This window comes from Ambystoma mexicanum, chromosome 7q (genome assembly GCF_040938575.1).
Source record: "Ambystoma mexicanum isolate Mex_15411 chromosome 7q, UKY_AmexF1_1, whole genome shotgun sequence".
In the NCBI taxonomy this organism is placed as follows: Eukaryota; Metazoa; Chordata; class Amphibia; order Caudata; family Ambystomatidae; genus Ambystoma; species Ambystoma mexicanum.
The window spans coordinates 797662489-797684992 of NC_090941.1; the positions used below are offsets into that span (position 1 = coordinate 797662489).

General features: G+C 44.7%; 1 protein-coding gene across 1 annotated transcript in view; it reads left to right on the top strand.

Moving 5' to 3' along the window:
* Window positions 1-4040, top strand: part of MMP7 (matrix metallopeptidase 7) — an 85374-nt gene extending 81334 nt beyond the window's left edge. The window contains exon 6 of the mRNA XM_069639054.1: window positions 3784-4040. Within this exon, the coding sequence (XP_069495155.1) occupies window positions 3784-3797 (14 nt within the window). The 3' untranslated portion in view covers window positions 3798-4040. The remainder of the gene's footprint in view (window positions 1-3783) is intronic.
* The last annotated feature ends 18464 nt before the right edge of the window (window positions 4041-22504 follow it).

Consider the following 22504-nt stretch of genomic DNA (forward strand, 5'->3'; position numbering starts at 1 on the left):
TCAGCAATAATGCATTACTGGTCCTGGCTTACACATGCCACACGGTCCTCATAGCGTGAACCCCAAGTGCACTGCAACTCTTGATCTCTGAATACGTACAATTCCTGAATGATTTAGACCTGCCCATAAATACTAGAATGTCTGCGATGCTAGTTTGTTGTTCGGTGAGAAAACATATTAATATGCCCAAAAAGTATAGCAATAATTGAGGTATCCCGCAAGATTTTGAGTTGGATTACCTGGGCTTTAGTTTTGACACTATCTAACAGGAGGTTGCCATATTGAAAAACCAGTCCCAAGGATGAAACAGACATTGGACAGCGCAACCTCTGGATATGATCCTTAAGGTCTATGCAATGGAATCAAAAGCAGTAGCAGCATTTGGGTCCACTCTATGGGGGTTTAAGAATGTGTATTTATTACAAATAGTGAAGAGCGATGTTGTAAAGAAATTGTTAGGACTTCCAGGTTCTGCCTCCAATTATGAGCACATGCTGAGTTGGGCCTGACATATCCAGACGATGAGATATTACTCGATCCCATACTTCCATACTTCATTGGTGCAAATATGTTGCAGCCCTGAAAGAGTCTATTATTATTCATATTTTATCTAAAAGGGTTGCCTTATGGATCCCATGCCTCAAATATGTTAATGCGCTCCTAAGAGAAATAAATGCCCAGACATACTTTCTCCCTCCACCTATACTGAATTAGACTGCGCACAAATATCTTAAAGTATATCTGACGTATTGGACAATAGCAAGTAGAAAGAGTAATGAGCTTTTAAAATCTGTTAATCGTAAATTCTTTGTATTAACAAATAACATGATACAAGATATTTTAGGAGGATAGCTCAGTGGCAACGTGTTCGCCTTGGAAGCTAAAACGACAGAAGCAACACAGGTTCGATCCCCGGGTCCGCGCTTAAAAACCTCTCATAAATAGCAACTAAGACAAACAAAGCAATTACACATCTAAAAAAAAACATTTCTGTAACAGCGCCTCGATGCCCACGGGCTGTATGAGCGCTTTAAAAATGCAAAAAAAAAAAAGAATCTACTATGGATTGATGATTGCTGCCTAACTACGAGCTTTCATCTAAGAGCAATAACTGCAGTATGGTCTGTCTCTTCAGCAGAAAAATGTTGCTTGTTGTGTTCTGAGGATTTGTTACATTTTAGATTATTTTGTCGGGTTTATTTGCATGACAAAGAGAAGCTTGGAACGCAGCCTTTCCAGCGTTTATAACATTCTGAGCTTGCTAATTGGCTAAAGGGCTGGGGAGCTGGACACATTGACAAGAATAAAGAAGAAGCATTGAGTGCAGGCTTCTACATAAGCTCTATAGACCCTGCCTGAGTGCCTTACTGGGTGTTGGGTCCTGAACCCCGAGTTAAAGGCTAAAGGGCAGCAAGGGCATGTACTGAGATGTATGGCTCATACCATCCAGGAGGCCCTGAGGATGGAGTATATACATCTATTATGGCCCACATTGCTATTTTATGTGTTATTCCATTATAGTGCAATATAACAGGGCTATTAGCGTTTGGTAATTCCTGGTGGCAAGGCTTGTTCAGATTTTCGTATTAGCATTAGCAGGGGCCTGTTGTTAAATTCTAAATCTGACTGCCCAATTGTGGGCAATTGACTGCCAGAACATAGGCAGGACCTGTTGACGGTAGAAGAATCTTACGTGTAGGTCACAGGATATTGGCTTCAGGTGCATGCCATGCTGTCGGTTGGCTTGGAATGTGACATGTTGAACAATATGTAGGCTCTATCAGTTCTTAAAGCCTCCACATAGAATGCCAAATGAACATTCCAAAGCTTATGATTGAGCCTTAAAGGCCTATCCCAAGGGCAGTACCAGGAGGCATTGGCCCTGAAAATAAAGTTAAAACCCCTAGCGCAACAAGGGCATTTTAGGATGTGTATGAGCACATAGCTCCCAGTATGGCCCTTTCAGAGACTTCACAATAACTAAGAGCATGTCTTGATAACCTTTGGCTATGGATCCTCGAGACAAAACGAAGTCACCTTATTGGACATTATCTGTGTATGTATTTGTTATCTTGAAAACATATTTGATGTGTTGTCCAAACATGCAACTTTGATCTAAAATGCAAGAATAGCTATACATATTGTGGTATATAAAGCTATTAGTGCACCCTTTGTTGCCTAAATTAACAAAGAAAATATAATAATGTAATTTAACATTTTCAGGTTTTTGCCCTGCAGGTGAAGTAATTATCTTTTTAGCCACTCATTGCTGATGAACATGTGTTAACGAGCATGTATGTGCTGAGGGAGGAGGAGGGCGTAGGGCAAACAGTCTGGTTGTGTCTGCCGGGTGCTGCCCTGCAAAGTAATGGAGTCGCAGTGAGGTGGGGCGGAATGAGGAGAAGAGGCGGGCCTGCATCTGTCAGTTGAGGCCCATTGAAGATGGTAGAGACTGTGGGCGGAGACCATTAACCTGAAGGTAAAGAGAAGGGATGGGGTTGGGGCAGGGATTTTAATTGCCCAGGCAGAGTCTGTCGGGTGTGGCCCGGGTGATAAAGGTGACAGGTGGGCGGCAGAGCTGCTCTCAGAATGGCACTCCCATGAAGTGCGAGAGCACTGAGCTGAGAGTTCTTCCTACGGCTCAACAGTGTGTGCTGCTATAATGCTTTGAGCAATCTGTGACCTATACTGGTTCATACATCTTGCAGACGGGCCAATCGCCATAGCACACACTGCCCCAGAGGTGCACTAAATGCAATTAGAGCCAGGATTTCGCACTTTCCGATTGTCTTAAGAGAAAAAAAAAACATGCTCTAATAGTGCTAGTTGCTGGATTTCCCTCACTACTAAACACTGCAATAATGGATGTATTATTTCCCAACTTAATAATGTCCAATTGATCAGTTTTGGAAGTATGAAGGGCTGAGGCCCTGCTAGTTTCTAAACATATTAATGAAAGTTACACACATTCAAGCTCTAGGTCTCTTAACGTTTCTACCATTCCAGGAAGGAATCTGGGACAGCAATTAGACACTAGATGTAGGGTCCAGAATAATATTACTTCTGAAGAGGGCTTGTAAAAGAGATACATAGAACCCACTGCCACTGTCTGCAGTGCAGAGCCTGCAGTCACCACTCATATTACCCACAATGTGCAATATGCCTGTCTATATGCCACTGTACATTACAGTGAATAACACACACAAAAAAGAAAAAAGCTGGGTAAATGTGTCTTTACAACCACTAGCCTACACCACACAAAAGTTTAACCAGAGAAATCGTTAAGATAGTAATTGAATTGCCTTTTTGTGAATCACTAAGTTTCTGCGGAAGCTCATGTCTACAAAGAACAAGCCTTCACAGCTCTTCCATATCTTATGTTCAGAGAATTCTTCACAATAACTAAGAACATCTCTTGACAACCTTAGGCCACAGTTCTGAAAAGACAAAAGGAAGGCACCTGATTGGACATTATCTTTGTATGTATTTGTTATCTTGAAAACATATTTGATGTGTATTCCAAAAATGCAACTTTGATCTCACATGCAAGGATAGCCATCAATGTTGTGGTATTCATTACATGATCTTCTCCATCTCGATTTATCCTCCTTTTTTCCTCTGTGCAAATCTCTCTCTCCCTCTCTGTCTCTTACTGTCTTTTGCTCTATTTTGCTCCTTCTCACACTGTCTCTCATTCCCTCTTACCCACTCTTTGCCTGTGACTCTTCTCACCATATTTCACTTGCTATCACTGTTTTACCCTCTCTCTTACTCTCTACCCAGGAAGGAGGTGGTAGTGAATTTTCTTTCACTGTCATCAAACATCATTGAAGACTCATGCGAACACCAATGGAAACCCACACGAACACCAATGAAGACTCCCGATCTACAGCATGGTTGAAAAAAATATACATTCACTTCATAAAATAATTTGGGAGCAATTACACCTGCTCTATCATAAGTCAATGTCATACTAAAACAAGATACTGTTGGGTTACATTGACTTGGATGATGCCGCCCAATAAAAAACTCACATGTGACCATGTGTATTTTTGTCTTTTTTTAAAAACAATATAAGAATAGCTGCTACACGCACCAAGATTGAAATGTAATAAATATCTGCAAATGGGTGGGAAACAATATGTTCGCACTAGGGACATGTTCTCTCATTACAGACAACTTCATTCCATAAACTAATATTTTATGCAGAAAAAACCCTTGACATAATAATAATTTGTGTCCTTATGTAGCACTTCATGGCAGATTCCTGCAGCTTCTAAGCGCCATGAAATTCAATTGCCACAAACAAAAACTAAAGTAATCCAGCCAGAGACTTAGGAGACAGAGAAGAAGCAGAAATGCAATGTCAACCTACTGTCTGACTATATGAGTGGAATGTGAGAACGAACTTTGATGAGGACAGGGGCCGAGATCGTAAGATCTATCATATGTTGTTTACTGTGAGTCGGCTCTGTGAATTGCTGGTACTGGAGGCTTTAAGCTGTCACTGCTTTCCACAAGTGGGTTTGAACTGGACTCCTCAAGAGGTAGTCCCCTCAAAAATAGTATTGTTTAAAAAGATGGGCCTTATTTAAAAATATACATAAAAAATATTTTTAAAGGAAGTTCCTATGTAAAATTTTAAGGAAATGAGGCTCAAAGTCAGAAATGTTAAGCACTAGGAGGCATCCATTTTGTGAAATGAAAGAGCCTCCTCTGCCGAGTGACTTAAAGCGCGAAAGTCCTGGCAATCATAATACCCTCGCTGCACGCCGTGACTAACGTGCAGCAAGGTATTTATAATTGCTGTGCCTTTCGTTTTAAGTCTCTCGGGCTCCCCGGGCCTGGGCGGAGCCCAGGAGAACTAAAGCAAAAGTTCAGACAATTATAAACACAACACTGTTGTATTTATAATTGCTGCGCCTCTCGTTTTCAGTCTCCTGGGCTCCTCTGGGCTGGAAGAGAGCACAGGAGAACTAAAGCGAAAGTACCGGAAATTATAAATACAACGTTGTTGTATTTGTAATTGCTGTGCCTTTTATTTTGAGTCTCCCAGGCTCCCCCTGGACAGAGCAGCCTGGGAGACGCAAAACAAAAGCACTGGCAAGTATAAATACAACACTGTTGTTTTTATAATTGCTGTGCCTTTTGTTTTAAGTCTCCCGGGCTCCACGCACCAGGGGAGCCCAGGAGACTTAAAACAAAAGTTGCAGCAATTATAAATACTTTGCCGGATGCCGGCAGAGTACTTATAATTGCAGCAACATTCGTTTCCAGTTTTCTGTGCTCCTACACTCTGCCAGCAGCTGGCAAAGTATTTATAATTGCTGTGCCTTTCATTTTACATTTTCTGTGCTTCCCTGGACTTGGGGAGCACAGAAAACGTAAAATGAAAGTCAAGGCAATTACTTTCATGGCCTCCTCTCGTCATATTAAGCTCTGCTCCCTGGCAACAGTAAACAAAAGCTCCCAGTAGGGGGCTTTTACTTGATTAGTGACGCAAGGGCAGAGATTAACATGAACAGAGGAGGTTGGTTCTTTTCACAAAATGGATGCCCCCATTTAAAAACATTGAGCCTCATTTCCCCAAAACTTTACATAGGAACTTACTTTAAAAATATTGTTTTATATATATTTGATTATGGCCCATCATTTTAAACAACAACATTTTTGATTGAACTACCCCTTTAAGTCATACGCGTCTCCTCGTCAACTCTGCACAGGAGTGTTGCATGAAAGCCAGTGTACTAAGCCCTGTGATTTCTCCTTTGAGGAAGCAGTGCGCTCATTCACCGAGCTGCCACTACGCACTACGATTTGAATGCTGAAGATCCTCTGCAGCCCAACACAGAACAGGCTCACACACACAGGCACACTGACACAGACACATTGTTGCAAAATTGCTTCCGCTGTGCAAGAGTACAAGGATGAATAGTGGCTAAACAGCATTTGCAGCTCTTACACTTCTACCAACAGTGATACCAATTATAAAAGTAAAACTGGCACAGCTAAGAGATATACTTCCTTTACCGTTTCTGGTCATGGACGAGGGAAGGCTATACTCTCAGAATGGGTGAGAATGTGAGCCAGTAGCAACTGAGCCAGAAGCAACACAAACAGCATTAGTCCAACAGTTGCCTAATAAAAGAATGTCCAACCAAGGTTCTATACAAATATATACTTTTATTAAACAAATCAATCATAAAAATAACTATTAAAAACACTACCAGAACAGAGCAGAAATGTATAAGCACTCTGGAGATTTATTCAGGGAGGAAATAGGCAGGATATGCAAGGATATGTCTTGCTGAAAAGAGGTGAAAAAGGTATGTTATCAGTTTCTAGGCCCCAAATGGTGGACCAGGTAGACAGGGTCATTTGAAAATACCTGGTTCTGATGTTATGTGCTCCAACTGGGTCGAGCCAGGCTTTGTAAAATTGTGTCTGTGGTTTAAACTGTGTTTTAAGGCATAGAGCTGCGTTTGTCCCAGGCGGTGAGTCAGGTTCGAGCGGGTGCTCAATGTGGTTCATTGCGGTGTCGAGCGATGCAGGTCGAATGGATCAACAGGAGCAGTTTGGCGATCGAGTATGGTTTAAAACAATGAGTACCGCTAGTTCAGGTTGATGAGTAACACGGTGGTCCAACGGTTTGAGTCAAGCTTCGATGCAAATTCCTGGTGGTTCAATGCTTGGTTTGATTTAGCTGTTCGAAGTCTTCTGGATGATGAACTGGTGCATGAGATTAACGGATGATGGGGCTCTGCTGAGGTAATGTGGCATTGAGCCATTTTGATGATGGAAGCACAGTGGTTTGAAGTTTGAGTGACAAAGGCAGGACAGGCAGATAATTCTGGTTTGAATGTGGTTCTAATGGTTCGATGTGGTAAAAGCAAGCAGGGATTTTAGCTATACTGGCCCTCAGGATGCGAGAGACCCACCGCTGGGGTGGTATAGGACAATGGAAGTCCTTTCAGTCTCTGCTCTCCCAACGTAGGAAGGTTTTCGGGCAGAGTGGTAGGTCCTGGTCCTGAGCAAGAGTCAGCCACAATGTGTCCTGAGAGTGTGTAAGGAGTAGAGCTTGCCTCTTCCTTGGAGCTTCCAGGCGGTGAGTCAGTGGTGAGTCAGGTTCGAGCAGGTGCTCAATGCAGTTCATTGCGGTGTTGAGCGATGCAGGTCAAATAGATCAACAGAAGCAGTTTGGCGATCGAGTATGGTTTAAAACCATGAGTACCATTAGTTCAGGTTGATGAGTGACACGGTGGTCAAATGGTTTGAGTCAAGCCTCGATGCAAATTCCTGGTGGTTCAATGCCTGGTTTTATTTAGCTGTTTGAAGTCTTCTGGATGATGAACTGGTGCATCAGATTAGCGGATGATGGGGCTCTGCTGAGGTAATGTGGCATCGAGCCATTTTGATGATGGAAGCACAGTGGTTTGAAGTTCGAGTGAGTGCCAAAGGAAGGACAGGCAGATCCTTCTGGTTTGAATGTGGTACTAATGGTTTGATGTAGTAAAAGCAAGCAGGGATCTTAGCTATACTGGCCCTCGGGATGTGAGAGACCCACCGCTGGGGTGCTATAGGACAATGCAAGTCCTTTCGGTCTCTGCTCTCCCAACGTAGGAAGGTTTTCGGGTAGAATGGTAGGTCCTGGTCCTCAGCAAGAGTCAGCCTCAATGTGTCCTGAGAGTGTGTAAGGAGTAGAGCTTGCATCTTCCTTGGAGCTCTCCTTACTCACCTCAATGGCTGAGGGATTTGAAAAGATCAACTATCCCAATAGAGGTCTAAGTGAATTCTTCCTTAAGTCCTGGATGATCCAAGAGTGAATCAAAGAAGGGGTGGCGAGAAATAACCTCCCCGTTTTAAATTAGGACATCTCACCATGTTCTCCAGTAACCTATCCACCAGTTTCCCTTCCAAATTAAAGGATAGTTCCGGGACTTTTTTTTTATTGGCCCTACGGTTCGGCCATGTGTTTTTAAGCATAACTCAGTAGATCGTAGAAAACTTTCCTATGGACCTTACCTGACTTTTTGTCCATTAACGCACTCGAAATCAGCCGCCATTTTCTGATAATCCTATCATTTCCCTGCATCGACCTGGCTCACCTGCTTTTGCGGCACTAAATCAAATCCCCCGCCCCTGAAACAGACTTTATCAAAACATTCATATTTCCCGCCTCTATCCGTGACGTGACTGTGCTGCGTAGGCAAACGCGCCCAGGCGTCTTCTACGCGACTCCACACAGAACCCGGAAATCCACACAGATTAGCTCACAACACAGCGCGCCACAATTCGGAATATGAAACTGTACTTTTAAATCAAACCGCAAGATTGTAAATTTGGTAAAGTACATTTATTTGACATCAAATGTTTTGAGAATATTCAGCGATTTTCATTTTTATTTGCTCACGTTCCAAAAAGTTCGTTTTGAGGCACGCGATGTTCCTTTGCTGTACACAGGGTCTTAGATCATCTCACAATACAGCGCCACAATTCGGAATATGAAACTGTGGTTTAAAAGCAAACGGCAAGATTGTACATTTGGCAAAGTACATTTATTGGACATCAAATGTTTAGAGAATATTCAGCGATTTGCATTTTTCTTTGCTCTCGATCCAAAATAGTTCGTCTTGAGGCAAGCGATGTTCGTGTGCAGTACACAGGGTGTTGGTTTACGATAAAATAAGCTCTTCGGTCGCACTGATAATCGCATGGCTGTTCCAACAACGAGGCACTAGGCCACCACAACGGTCTGTATGTTGCATCTAGCCGTTAGTACCGCGTAAGGGCATACTTGTACTTGGCGATCGTCCCATAAAATGGTCAGGGTGGTAACGTTGTTCACGCGGAGAAGCAACTGGCGGTTAAAAAAGCCATCCGCCGGTGTCTGGTACTCGTGACACATACAATAATGAATGATGTACCTGTTTGAAAAACATAAAAAATGAAATTAGTCTCACCATCAGATCTTTATTAAAATTATTCATTTTATATATTAGGTCGGGAAATTATTTCATAGCTAGGACAGTGCAACTGGGTATTATACGTCAAGGGGGGGCTGTAGGATACTGAGACAGTCCCCCAGTGCAGGGGTTGACAGGTAGGCAGTGCAGGTGGAGAGTGGAAGGGCCCAGGACCGAGGTCGCAGACAGTGGAACAGTTGTAGCAGGGGAGAGGGAGAGAGAAAGCAGAAGCAAAGAGGAAGGTTTTGAGGTGCTTCCGTAAAAGGAGATGGTTCTCCTCAAGATAGTGCGCGGTACAAAACAATATGCCACATAGAACGAACAAGTACAACTTAACCCGTCTTTAAAGCTACTGTATAGTAATTAAATTGCGGTATCAACTCATCTAAAGAGGTACTTACATTATATTTGCATTTTCCATTGTGTCTGTGCGTAGGGCAGCCCCGAAATACCACTCCTTCTATGCCGACGTTATTTCTTCTAATGAACGAACATTAAATGGCTATCGTTTCTGAAATGTTATTCATTATCGTTTCTTACGTTATTGCACCACACCCCCAAAAAGAAGTCTTTCGGGATGGTCCCGGCCTGTCAAGGTCAAATAACAATAGAACCTTATACTGAGTCGTGGGCCATTCCGGCACCCGAGCAAAAAATCAAAGCAGCTGACCTTCACTTTGAACGAGCACACATTCCTAGTTAGCTACATTCAGTGTAAGGCCATCTCACAGGACTTGAAATTTACACTCCATCTTTGCATTTTGTCTGCGTGCTTTGCAGCCCCAGAGAACCATAAATACGGAGACATTCTATATTTTTTGAAAAATGATTTATATTACTGTTTGGTTTAATTTAATGCGCAAATGAACAAGGTTGGATAGACACATTGCATGTACACTGAGCAATCACTTTTATTTACACAATACATAGCTACACATATTCAATGGGCCTGCGACATGAGGAGACTCCAGAGCAAAGTCACAGGTGACACCCGGGTGGTTCGCACTACTGCACGGTGAAGGGAGGGGCAAGGGTGGAGAGACACATTGCATGTACACTGAGCAATCACTTTTATTTACACATTACATAGATACACATATTCAATGGGCCTGCGACATGAGGAGACTCGAGAGAACAGACAATCAAATGACAATCATTGAAACCGTGATGTGTATTTCTCAATGAGCTCTGCTTTAGGTGGACATGGAACAGAGGCAATGTTGGGTGGCAATGCAGTTGTCCCCTGTACAGGTTCGTTCACAACTCCATGTATGTGCCTATCTAGGACATCAACAATAAGTCTCTCAATAAACTCATGCCATTTCCATGGCGACACTTCATTAGCTGAAGCGCATCGATTGTTGACACGAAACGTGCTTTGGCGTTGGGAAATGGGCGGTACGCGTCTGCTGATGTCAGGCTCAGGGGCGGGGGATTTGATTTAGTGCCGCAAAAGCAGGTGAGCCAGGGCGATGGGGGGAAATGATAGGATTATCAGAAAATGGCGGCTGATTTCGAGTGCGATAATGGACGAAAAGTCGGGTAAGGTCCATAGGAAAGTTTTCTACGATCTACCGAGTTATGCTTAAAAACACATGGCCGAACCGTAGGGACAATAAAAAAAAAGTCCCGGAACTATCCTTTAATATAATGGGGATAAACATGACTCTTACGTTTTCAATTATCCGAATCCAAATCATCTGATAAAGACACTTTCTTCACCAACTCTGGGTTTTCCATCAATACAATTTCAGTTTAACTCAATTACGACAGCAAATTCTTACAGTGGTCTTGCCACTCATTGAGCCTTGGCTCCTTTTTGCTAACATTTGTTGCAAATTCCAAAGTACGGATTGCCTCTTCGCTATTAAATGTTTCCTCAAAAACAGTAAACTTTTCCACACCACCTGAGACCATAAGGACAACAGACCAAAGGCCTCATCTGGAGTTGGGTGATAGCCCTTGAAATGCAGCCATAAAGCTATTACCGCTGCATTTAAGAGCTGGACCTATTATGGGTTGGGTGGAAAGGTTGGAGTTTTACCTCCAGCTTTTTGCTGGAGGTAAAAATCCTGTTTTCTGCTTGTTTCTTGGTGCTATTAGCGCAGCACTAATTGCACCAGCGCTAATAGCGCCCCCAAACCCATTGGGTCCAATGGACCTAAATTGTGCCGGACCGAGTAGCGGTAATGCTATTTACGCTGGTGGTATCCTGGTGGTATTACCGCTAGGATATCGCCAGACCCGGGATGAGGCCCCAGGTTCGAACCTGATTAACACCATGGGGGTACCTGAAGGAAGTCTGAGGACACCCTTCCAGAAAAACCCTTCCAAGCATTCCAACTTAATTTTAGTACACCATAAAATTGCTTCTGATTGCATGTAATTAAATATGGAACAGAGGTGTAGTCTTAAATGCATCTCCTGTACTACAGTGACTTGGCTATCACCCGCTGCTGTCAAACAGGGCACCTGCAAGGTTGCACTGGAGCTATCGGACAATCGGCCGCTGGCCGAAAGCCCTTGAGGACTAGGGGGCCGGTTTTTCAACAAGCCACACCTGGGCTGTTTTTTTAGGTGTTTTTTTAAAATGAATTATGTTTTTTTCTTTGTCACTGCACTGAATGGGCCGCGTCCCGAAGCAGCTCGCAGCAGTGATCATGGCTGGGCTGGCCCTGCATTCATCAAAGCAAGGTAACACACACACGTCGTTACCTTGCTTTGATAATTTTTTATGCATAGAGGGAGAGGGGCCGCCAGCCACAGCCTCAGGCTCAGTCAGTGGCCTGCCTTGAGAGCATGTAGTTATTGTCGTGGGGCTACTACTAAATACCTATGGGCTACACTTACAAAGCGAGGCAATGTTTACGAGTAGACCTATTCAGTGTGACATGGTAAAAACACAGCATGACAGTAAACACATGAAAAGTGACAGGTTAACAACGGCTGTTGCAATGCCAGCACAATCGATCCCGGGCAGTGGTTAACGCAGGTTTCTTATCACACCCTCCTGCTGACCCCCGCTTAGAGTCAACAACACCGGCCATGCATTCCAGAAAGAGGCGGGTGCAGCTGTGGACTCCGGGCAGAACAGCCGGGTGGGTCCCACACCAACCCAATTTCCTTTCTCCTGATAACTGGTCCTGTCAGTTGCAAAGATATTTCACAAACTTTGGCATTCCGTGTAGCGCCCTAACGTCTGCTTCAAATTGACTACGGCGATCACAGCCCTCAAAGGGACCGTTATAATGACAATGTTATTTATACAGTGCTTTCGTCAAAATGCCTTACAAAGAAAATATTTATATGCAATATCACCCAACCGAAGTTGGTACTCATGTATAGACCTCGGTAGGAGGAAAGTCTGAGGTGCCCTTGCCGAGATTTGAATCTGCAACCTGCAGATCACACACAGATTACAACAGCAAGTGCTCAACCAGCTGAGCTATTTTACCGGCTATGTAAATATGTCAAATGTAAGGATTTCGTAATGCCTTGTACCACAGAACGGAGTGTTTAGAAACAAGGCTTGCATGCAGTGCTGTCCAATGAAACCTTCCCCTATAGTTGTCTTTAACTATTCAAAGTATGTACATTTATGGTGGGCCAAAAGAGGGCCTGTGTTTGTTAATCAGTTATGTGCAGTCTTGGAGGACTACGCGGTTTTGTAAAGTCATTTGAGGTTTCCCATGCTGTTTGTATGGTCCTTCTGTTTGCAAACAGGTCCATGGACCTGGGCGAGTCTTTGGAACCTGCGAGCTGGATAGGTCTACAATGGGCATCATCTGGCGACAGCACTGGCCTGGCGCCAGTCAGCCGGGCCCAGCCATGCTCCAGGCTGTGTGAGGCGACTCAGGCGAGCTGCAGACTCAAAAAAGTGCTAAAGGTAGACGTTGCGCCCGCAGCACACAAGTTCTCTGTTTAAGTTGCTTTCAACTTTGCAGAAAGTAACAACAAATTTGTTGCACTTGTATGCAAAGTTGAAAGCAACTTGTGCCTGGAGCTGGAGGTCCACCGTGGAGCGCGGGCGGGCCAATGAAAATTCAGCCTGCGGCCCTGCACACAGACTCAGCGCCGCCAGAGAGGGCCACATGTCATGTGACGCGACTCACTCTCGGATATTGGGCCTTGGTCTTGGCTGCCGCCGGCATGATTTGGGTGCACACTACAGCACAGTTGCACACAGCCAGCCATAGACAGACGCACATGGGGCATGCACTGCCACCGCACCGCTGTGAACTGACCTCACCTGCCACCTTGAGCAGCGGGCCAGCAGCACAGACGCACATGGCACTTGGCATTAGCAGCAGCTGACCAAGTAAGTTTCCAGGAAGTGGAGGTGGACCATTTCAAATGACAAAATTTTAACATTATGTCGGATTCTCGGTGCTGGCTGGCACTCTCACATGTAAACCTTCCATGGTGCCCGCCTGTGGATATATGGCATATTACACGTTCAAACCCTCCATATGAATGAGTTGGCAATGCATCTCCATCACGCCACAGATAAGTGTACATAGGGGGCGGCTGTGCACCTGTCCAGGAAACCAGCTCTGTGTAGTGTGGGGGCGTTGAGCGGGTCTCCAGAGAGTGCCTGTTGTTCCCGTTCTTTACTTGGTGCTTTCAGCCTTTTGTTGCGTGCTGCCGCTTTATTCTCGCACTCAGACTCAATCCCAACGTCATGAAGTTAAACAGGGAGAGGAAGCACCTCTCTACGATGGGGACGATTGTGTTCCCCCACCCCACTCCCAAGAGAGGAATCACAGAAAGATTCTTAGAGAAAAATAGAATGTAGTTGGTCTCAAACTGTAAGGATCACGTACCCAAGGCTGATGCAGCCGAGACGAGTGTCATGCGATTGTATTGTTCTCTCTCTTGACAAGTGTCTCACCAGTGCGGTGTGTGTGAATCATTGTGGTGACGCGCACACAATAATTGAGCACGGAATGCCCAGAGACAATTCACTTTACAGCAGTGCTCTGGTCACACACATTACAGTAACTAAACTGTATGCAGCCCCATCAGCGCCCCCCCCCCCACAAAGTGCAGCTCGTACAGAATAGAGCAGCCACCATCTCGCTTCAGAGAAGGAGCAGGGGGCTGGGAAGTCAAAATTAACACATTCGTTTTTAACACAGATGGATATGCCGCTGCTGACAGCGCCGATGAGTCACGGCCAAGTCATCTAACCCCTCTTGCCAATTGAAAGTGAAAGGCGGTTTTAATAACAGGCATTTTGATGAATGCTCCGCAATCCACAATAGAAGTTGAATTTTTTTTGTTTTATTGTGGTTGTTTGTAAGCAGATCAAGCCAGAGTTATGCAGCTTTTCCGTGCAAATCCTAAGAGGTGGTGGGAGTAATGCCTGGAAGCAGAACCATCTGAGCGGGAAGCCAGTGCCTTCGAAGACATAGGCAGGCCAATATCTTCGAAGGCACTGGTTATATATATTGGTTATATCTTCAAGATTCCTCTGAACTTCAGCAGCCAGATAACCCTGGGGTGGATCTAGAGTAGCAGAGGGAGTTCCAAAGGTAAGCAGGGTGATGGCGCAGTCAAAAGGCGATTGGCTGGCAGGTTTTGGGAAGCTACTCTTTGTCCACGGGTGGTGAAATAGCGCTTTTGAAAGGTAGCTGTCCATGGGTACACACACAGTATCATTTGTTGGCTCGGTAGATTAGTTTAAAGTTAATGCAGCGCATGACTAGCAGGCAGCCGCCTTTCCTGCTCAGGCGATGCAAAGGCCCATTGGTAGTTCTCCCATTCCAGGCATTTCTTTAACACTGATTTACTGAAAGAAGGACATTAGCTTCATAGACGGCAGCGGCAGGGAGACGTTTTCAGGGCACTGCTATTGCTGAGACCACCTGCTCCTTCATCAGTCCTCCAGAGACCGTGGGAAGCCTGCTTTTTAGCTTGTGTAATCAGTTCTGGTTTTGCTTGAAATACTATGCCTCCCCCATCTATGTATTGTAGGGGAGGAGTGGTCCCAGGGACCCCCCCTGGCCTACATCTCCACCCCAGGTGAGGGCCATGGCTCATCGGGTGCCCCCTCCTTACCACCCGGGCCCAGGTGGTGGATGGCTCACCTGCTGAAGACATTGCCCACACGTATTGAATTTAGCTAGGCCTCAGAAACCATTTTGTCTAATAAAGATGGTGTGAGCGCAGTGCACTGTAGCGCAGCCCCCACCCTCGGAGAGTTTCCATTATCCCTGTTGCCGCAGCACCCTGGCAGATCCGCTGTGAGCACGTTCCCACGAACAGGACGGACATGAGCTAGCATAAGATACTGACACTGTAACATTTCACCATCCGCAGTGTATCACTGCTCCCAGAATGACCCAGGCAGCGAGGCCTGGGTGATGGGAAGATTTGTAAAACGGCCATCCTATGAAAGCAGAAAGGTACCCAAATATGAATGTCTTCTAGCATGAACAGCCTTTCCATACAACCACGTTTACTAACGAAACCTGTAAAATTGTGTATGACACCAGCCATGAAGGACCCACACCCCTACAGGGGTGTGCAAATGATAAAAGCATTCCGGGGAAGTGTTCCTTATATGTATCATTGAAGACCGTACACCCCGCGGTCCCGCGCCATAACTGAACTAATGCTGCTAGAGTACACAAAGAACGATTGTAACCATACAGGGGGCACCTGTGAAGGATGTGCGAGAATGCACTCGTCACGCGTGGATGTTTAAAGCCCCTTGCGTGCCACCACCGTCACATACGGTGGCGGTTCATTTTCTATGTACTACCCCAACCGCAATGCTACCTCACTTACTGCAAGATGTATATGCATATAGCTAAGTACTGCCACTGTTGAGACATAGTGTATGAATAAGGTGCTCAGACTGGATATAATTGAAACGCCTCTAGCGAAATGAAATGTATGTTTTCAAGTAATTCAAACAAATATTATAAAGTGTTCTAATGATTGTGATGTTTTCGCCTCCAAAAACCGGCAACACGCGAGGAAGATACCTTTGTAAATATGTGCAAGGCCATTTCCCCTCCCACCCTGCGGAGACTGCCAAACATGAGAACAGAGGCCCGCGCCGCGCTGCCCCACCTCCCTCAACTAGACTGGAGCCGCTTCAAAGATGTGTAGCCCCCTCTGCAGCACCCAAGGCCACGGGCCGCCACCTGCATTATTTACAGCACAGCAGTAAACCTCTGCCTGAACCCACACTTCCAAGGGCGCCCCCTCGTAAACCCCACAACCCACCAGATCATCCTAGACTTATGGCCCTGTGCAATCAGGACACCCAACACTGTGGCAACACACAGCGGCACATTTATAACCACATCTAACAAGACAGGGAGGCTTGTACCGTCCGTCCCATGCCCTGAAGCTTAGCCCCTCAACCTATGACTCCGGTCAACAGAACGCTGGTAACCATGCCCTGATGAATGACCATTAGACCCCTCACAAGGTGCATTCCTCCTGTGTTGCATTAACCTGTAGAATAACCTATTGGAAGATTTACTAAAGAAGATAATATTGCAATGACTGAATGACTGCCGTGTGCATGGCCTAGGGCAAATAAGTCAGGAAAAGACATTCATCTCTGACACTGGCCGCAATGGCACAACAACACCGCCCGGATGAACTCTGCCAACCTGCCAGGCCCAGCCCAACCCACGAGGCTGACCAGTGACGTTCTCCAGCCACGGCCAACCACATCGCAGAGGCACCTATAGTTAGTCATCGCCATCCAATCCCATTGCATTTGTGCCCCCTATAGTATGTAGGTTCTTATGACGTTTTTTGTAAATATATACGCCTGTCTTTGCTATTGTCAGACAGAGCGCTCTCGGAGTTTGCAGAGTTCTTTGCATGCCATATTCTGATTGATAAACTCCCATTTAAGCTCACCCGCACTCTGTCTTAGCCTTATTCCCTACTTGGGAGAGTCCTTCATTGTCTCTCATTGCGGGGAGGATCGTGCTGGCTGGGGATGCTTGCCTTCAGTATCCTCTCACAAAGTTCATTTTTCTGTCATATGTTCACCACATATCTCCTGCTGCTTCTGCCACATTTCTCTCTCACTGGCCCTACTGAAATGGCAGACTTCCAGAAATGTTCCAAGTGGTGTTTCCCCAATGGTACAATGCGTTCATCACGAATCCCTATGTGAACATTCCTTACTCCTGCATGTGCCCAATGTGTCTTGAGTATGTGCATGTCTGATGCACTTCCCTCGACTACATGCCCACTACAGCTCACCCCAAATATCTGATGTGGCTTATACAGCCCTTGCGTGTCTATCCTTTCCTTTCACCACATGGCTTATGTACCTCCTTCCTGATCTGCAGCTTATCACCATCTTTTTGCCCACTCCACTGCTCTCGGCTCTCTTAAAGCTGTGGCACCCAGAGAGTAACAGTAGGGATGTGATAACATGTCCACATATGAAAAGGAATGGGCTCACTTGAACATTGTCAATTTAGCAATTATTTTCACCAAGGTCTACTAGATGTCAATTATGCCTCTGCATATGCCCTCTCTACTCCTCTCTCTTGCCCTCTCATTCCCTGTATTTTATTTATTTATTGTGCATTTGTAAGGTGCTTACACATCAAGTAAATTGTGTTTCAAAGCGCCCCAATGGTTTCTCTCTCTCACACACACACATTGGCCCTCATTTGGACTACGGCGCTAAACCATGGTGCTCTTAGCACCATGGTCCATGCCGGAGTCAGCCATGGAGAAAGGGGGAATTATCACCCCATTCCAAGGTTGGCAGGGCGGTAATTCCCCCTTTCTCCATGGCCCTTCCCCATTCCCATTTTTGCCCCATAGGGCTCAATGGGAATGGGGAAGGCGGCAATTACGGTACCGCAAATTGCGGTACCGTAATTGCCATCAAGGTCCCTTTGCGGGTCCCTACTTTAACGGCTGGTCCAGACCAGCCGTTCAGGCCGGGAGCCGCAAAGGGACCTCGTAGTAAGGCGTTAAGGGGTTAACGGCGCCGCAGCCTTTTACGGCACTATTAACCCCTTAACGCCGGGGTCCTAATGACCCCCTTTGTTTTTTACAACCGCTTGCTTTTGAACAGCTACTACGACACATCCTGGCACAACAAAATCGCACGAGACAACAAGGGACACTCTGGTGACAACTAACCTAAGCAAAGGACTGCACTTCCTCGTATGTGTTTATTATGTTGCTGTGCCATGCTATACTGCTATATTGACATTACATATGTGTGTAGAGTCAGAAGCAGGGACGTGTGTTTCTATGAGTGAAACAGCTCGCTGGAAGAATGTGCAGTGATCAAAAACGTACCCAAACATCCCCAACCAATCCATATCCCCTCCCTAAACCTCATTCCAGTTTCCCTACTTCCCCCCTTCCTATCCAACCATCTTCACCAAAACCCTCCTTCCCTGCTTGGGTTGCGGAGCCCTGTATCAACAACGACTTGCAGCAGGTCCCAAAACTGCAGTGGGGATGATTGGTTCATGCCACTCCTGCGCCCCGGAGCTGTGGTCCCTGTCACAGAACTGTCACAAAGTTATGTTATTTTATGAGTTGTGTTGTTAATTTGAGCAAAAATACAACTGACAACTGGTACTTTCCGGTGTCATAATTTGGCTGTACTGCTCATTAAATGTAACTCTATTTTCATTACTGGTGGCAACTAGTAGACATGCCTTGAGTCTGGTTATGCAAAATAAGTATTAAGCTACGTTATCACTTTCTCAAGCTTTTACACAAAACATAACATGCAACAGACACATGAACCTTCGATAAGTAACATTTCTGTAAAGACGGGAATTAACGCGGTTCATGGATGATGGTTTGAGGGCCAGTTTTTGAGGCGAGGGGTGGGCCACTTTCTTTTGGGTGCCCGGGCCTATTTCTTGTCCCAGTCCGACCCTGGGCACCTGTGACCTCTGACCCTGCTCTGTGCCATGGGAGAGCAGGGGCTGCAGCTCAATGTGTACACTATGCTTTTGGAACAGACTTTAATGAAAGGAAGGTCTAGTTACCACCCATAGCATGTACAGGTATGGTCAACTATTTCCGTTTCATTATCTTTTTAGTATAAACTCAATTTGACCCTCCAACCAAACTGACTGTACCCTCCAGAATATTTCTGCCCCTAGGTGATGGTGGTGTGCCGCCTATCTAGGGTGGGGGGGCAGAGAGAGGCTGACCCTATTCCTTAACTACAATAAAACACAACAATGAGACACATGAAAATATATCCATGTGCAAAGGTTCAAGAAGGAACCCAATTCTGTTAATTTTCCTGCTTATGAGAACTCAAAATGTAAAACATTTTTTTTTTAAATGTGGACCCTAAGGGTGCACATTTGTTCAGCATGGGGTGTCCTGTTATTATTGGGACATCCCTTGATGAAATTGGTCAATCGGTTTCAGTGGCTAATGTCGGTGTTGCCACTTTCACCAGGGCCTTTTTGTGCTCTTTTTCATACAGAGCAAAACCTCTTCTGCTCCTGGGCCTTTTTGTCCTTTTTATTATGTTGCTTGATTAACATAGAGATTTGCCTCAGTGCTTCTGCAACCTGTAGTGGAACAGTAAGGGGGGGTAACATAATAGGGTTGTATAGCTGCCATGATTACCCAATATGCAGGCTTCATGTGTTTTTCCAGGAGCAGAGTGTCCTCTAAGTGGGGTCACAGATAGCTCATTTATTTTTGCAGCGGTCATTGCCACACATTCACATGTTGTCCACTAAACATGGTGACCATGGTTGGCAGTGTTGCCGGCTACCAACCATCAGTCAAAACCTGTTTTTCTCTCTTACCTACATTTGTTATATCTCTTATTGATCCAGAATCGTATTGTAAGATCAGGGAGATCTGGACTTCCTCTAATGATCAATCAGTGGACTTGATGTGCAAAATGTCTGGGGGTGGGGGATCTGTCTCCTCCTCAATATTATCATCAGTAACCAAAGTCATCACTAAGTCATCTCGGCTGTAATGAGCCTTTAGCCATTTGACATGGAAGACCTGATGCATCTGCTTTAGGGCCTTGGTATCAATGAGGTAGTTGACCCCACTGATTTTCTCCAGCACCACATAGGGCCCAGCCCACTTGTCATGAAGGGCGCTTGGCTTCACTGGTTCCCTGATCCAGACAATCCGGCCTGGCATGTACTCATCATGGTGGCCTACTACACCAATAATTTGAGCATACATTGTATCCTTTTTTTCATATCATCACTCCCTAAAAAAACAAGGTACAGCATATAAATCAGCACATGCACCCATACAAAGATTTAAAGCCATTCATCTTTCCCTAATTACTTAGGATATCATTTCACAACAATTTTAATTGTGAATTTTTGAAATTGTTTTGCAATGTTATCCTGCAATTATGTTTAAATAATATAACAGACTATGCTACTTTTCTTCTATCCAAACAGCAACAAGAAATGTCCAAAATGTTCCACTCTCCAGCCAAATTTGCTGAGTGAAATTTATAAAATCGAACTGCTGCTGCAAAGTCTTTTCACTTAATAATCAACCTACAGTTTCCAACTACAGAACATGAAAACCGTTTACTAAGTTACGCACTAGATCTCTTTGTGTGGTGTCTGTAACACTCTATGACATTGTTATCGTGAGGACCATGAGGTCCCTACTGCACTTGGTTGCTGTGTGGCTGAAACTAGTACAGTATTGCATATCATCCAGAAAAAGTACTGGTTTGTTTCTTACCACCAGACCCATGGGGATGATGTTAGCTTTCAGGTACTCCCGGAGGAACTGCTCATGGGGTACTTCTTTGTTGTGAGCTGTGTGCAGTTTATGAATCCTAATAATAATCTGTGTCAGTAAGGCAGTCAGGCATGGTGCGGACAGAGCGCAACCTCCTGGTCCTTACGATAACAATGGCACAGAGGGTTGCAGACACCATACAAAGAGATCTGGTGAGTAACTATGTAAAAGAATGCTATGTTCTGTAGTTGGAAACTGTATGTTCATTATTATTCAATATCCTCCCCAGCTAGTGCCAGTAGGGGTACTTATTCCCGGCAAATTATTTTCCCTGGCAAACAACTGTAGAGCAGCTGCTGACTGCACCAATGTCCAGAGTACAGTGAACTGTCTGCACAAAATAAAGCTCATGAACAGTTCTTTGCAAGAACGGGCATATAACTGTGTAATCTAATGAAATGGCCACCACGTTGATTTGTATTCATTATATATTGGAAACTACTGCTTCCCAAAATGTCTGCCGTGAGATCACATTTTTGCATTCAACCTATTATGTTTCACTGTACAGAATAAACACATATAACAACTAATCAAAACACTTCAATTGTGTGTTTCCCTCCAAAGGTCTAACAGTCAGTACCCATACAGCTGCTTTTATTTACATCAGACCAGACTGCTAGAGAGTAAAGACATAAATACCCAATTTCAAACTGTTTGGTTATTGTGTGATTCTATGATCTATTTGATAATGAAGCATTTCAGATCTCTACATTTGGACATTCGTTTAAATGTTCAAAATTTTAGAATTAATTGGTTTGGCATGAGAATAATGAAAAGGGAAACAGTTTTCCCTACATAACTTCCTACGACTAACAGGAAACACCCCTATGTTATACCCATAAACTGTTATTATTATTGTATTTATTGAGTGCAAACCTAGCTTTGAGAAGCAACAGAGTGCTTTACAGAGGTAATGACTTGGGGAATTCAAATGGGGTTTCTCAATGTTTGGTCATTAAACATGATTTTAAAAAAACCCTGATAGAACTGTGCCCTCACACCCCTTTCATTTTGTTAATATAACACAAAGACAAAGTGGAAGTGGACAACCAAATTGAGAAAACCCTGAGAAATGACAACAAGGTAATTTCTATTTTTTCACAGACTATGGAATGCACTGATTCACCAATAACAACACCCAGTTGTACATGTCTACATTTCGTAGGCATCAGGGAGTGCATTTGACTGATGCTGGGAAGGCACTAGTAAAATAGTCAATCATTTTGGCAAGTCTGTTAAATGCCAATAAAAACATATCAAAGTGTACTTCTTAGGACTACCCACATTACATAAGCCACCTGCATTTAATTTGAAGTCTATTTTTAAACTCTCCAAAAATCCCATGGCATTTTTGTCTCATTGTCATCAGTGCTTTGTGGGTCTATTCTGGAGTATTCTTGTTTAGGCCTGTCGGAGGCGGCTGCAACTAGGATTGCGGTGCGGCTTGACGTATTCAGGATGTTAGTGGGTCCTTTACTCTAACCTTTCCCTCAGCACTGCGCGAGGGTCGCAGGTTGCTGTGGGAGCTCGGTACCCTTCCCAGATGAAGCTGAAGCTACCATACTTTCGCGGGTACACCTTTGCTCACTGATTTCTGGCCGTCAGGTGCAACGGCCCCCATCTGTCACTTGAAGCCATTGGAACATTTCCGTGTGGAGCAGGATTGTGCTGCGTGTGCTTTTCGAATGGCATGGATCAGTATTTATTACCAAGCGGGTAAGCTCAGATCCAATCTATGCTCTTGCTCTTTTTTTAGCAATTATTGCACTTAA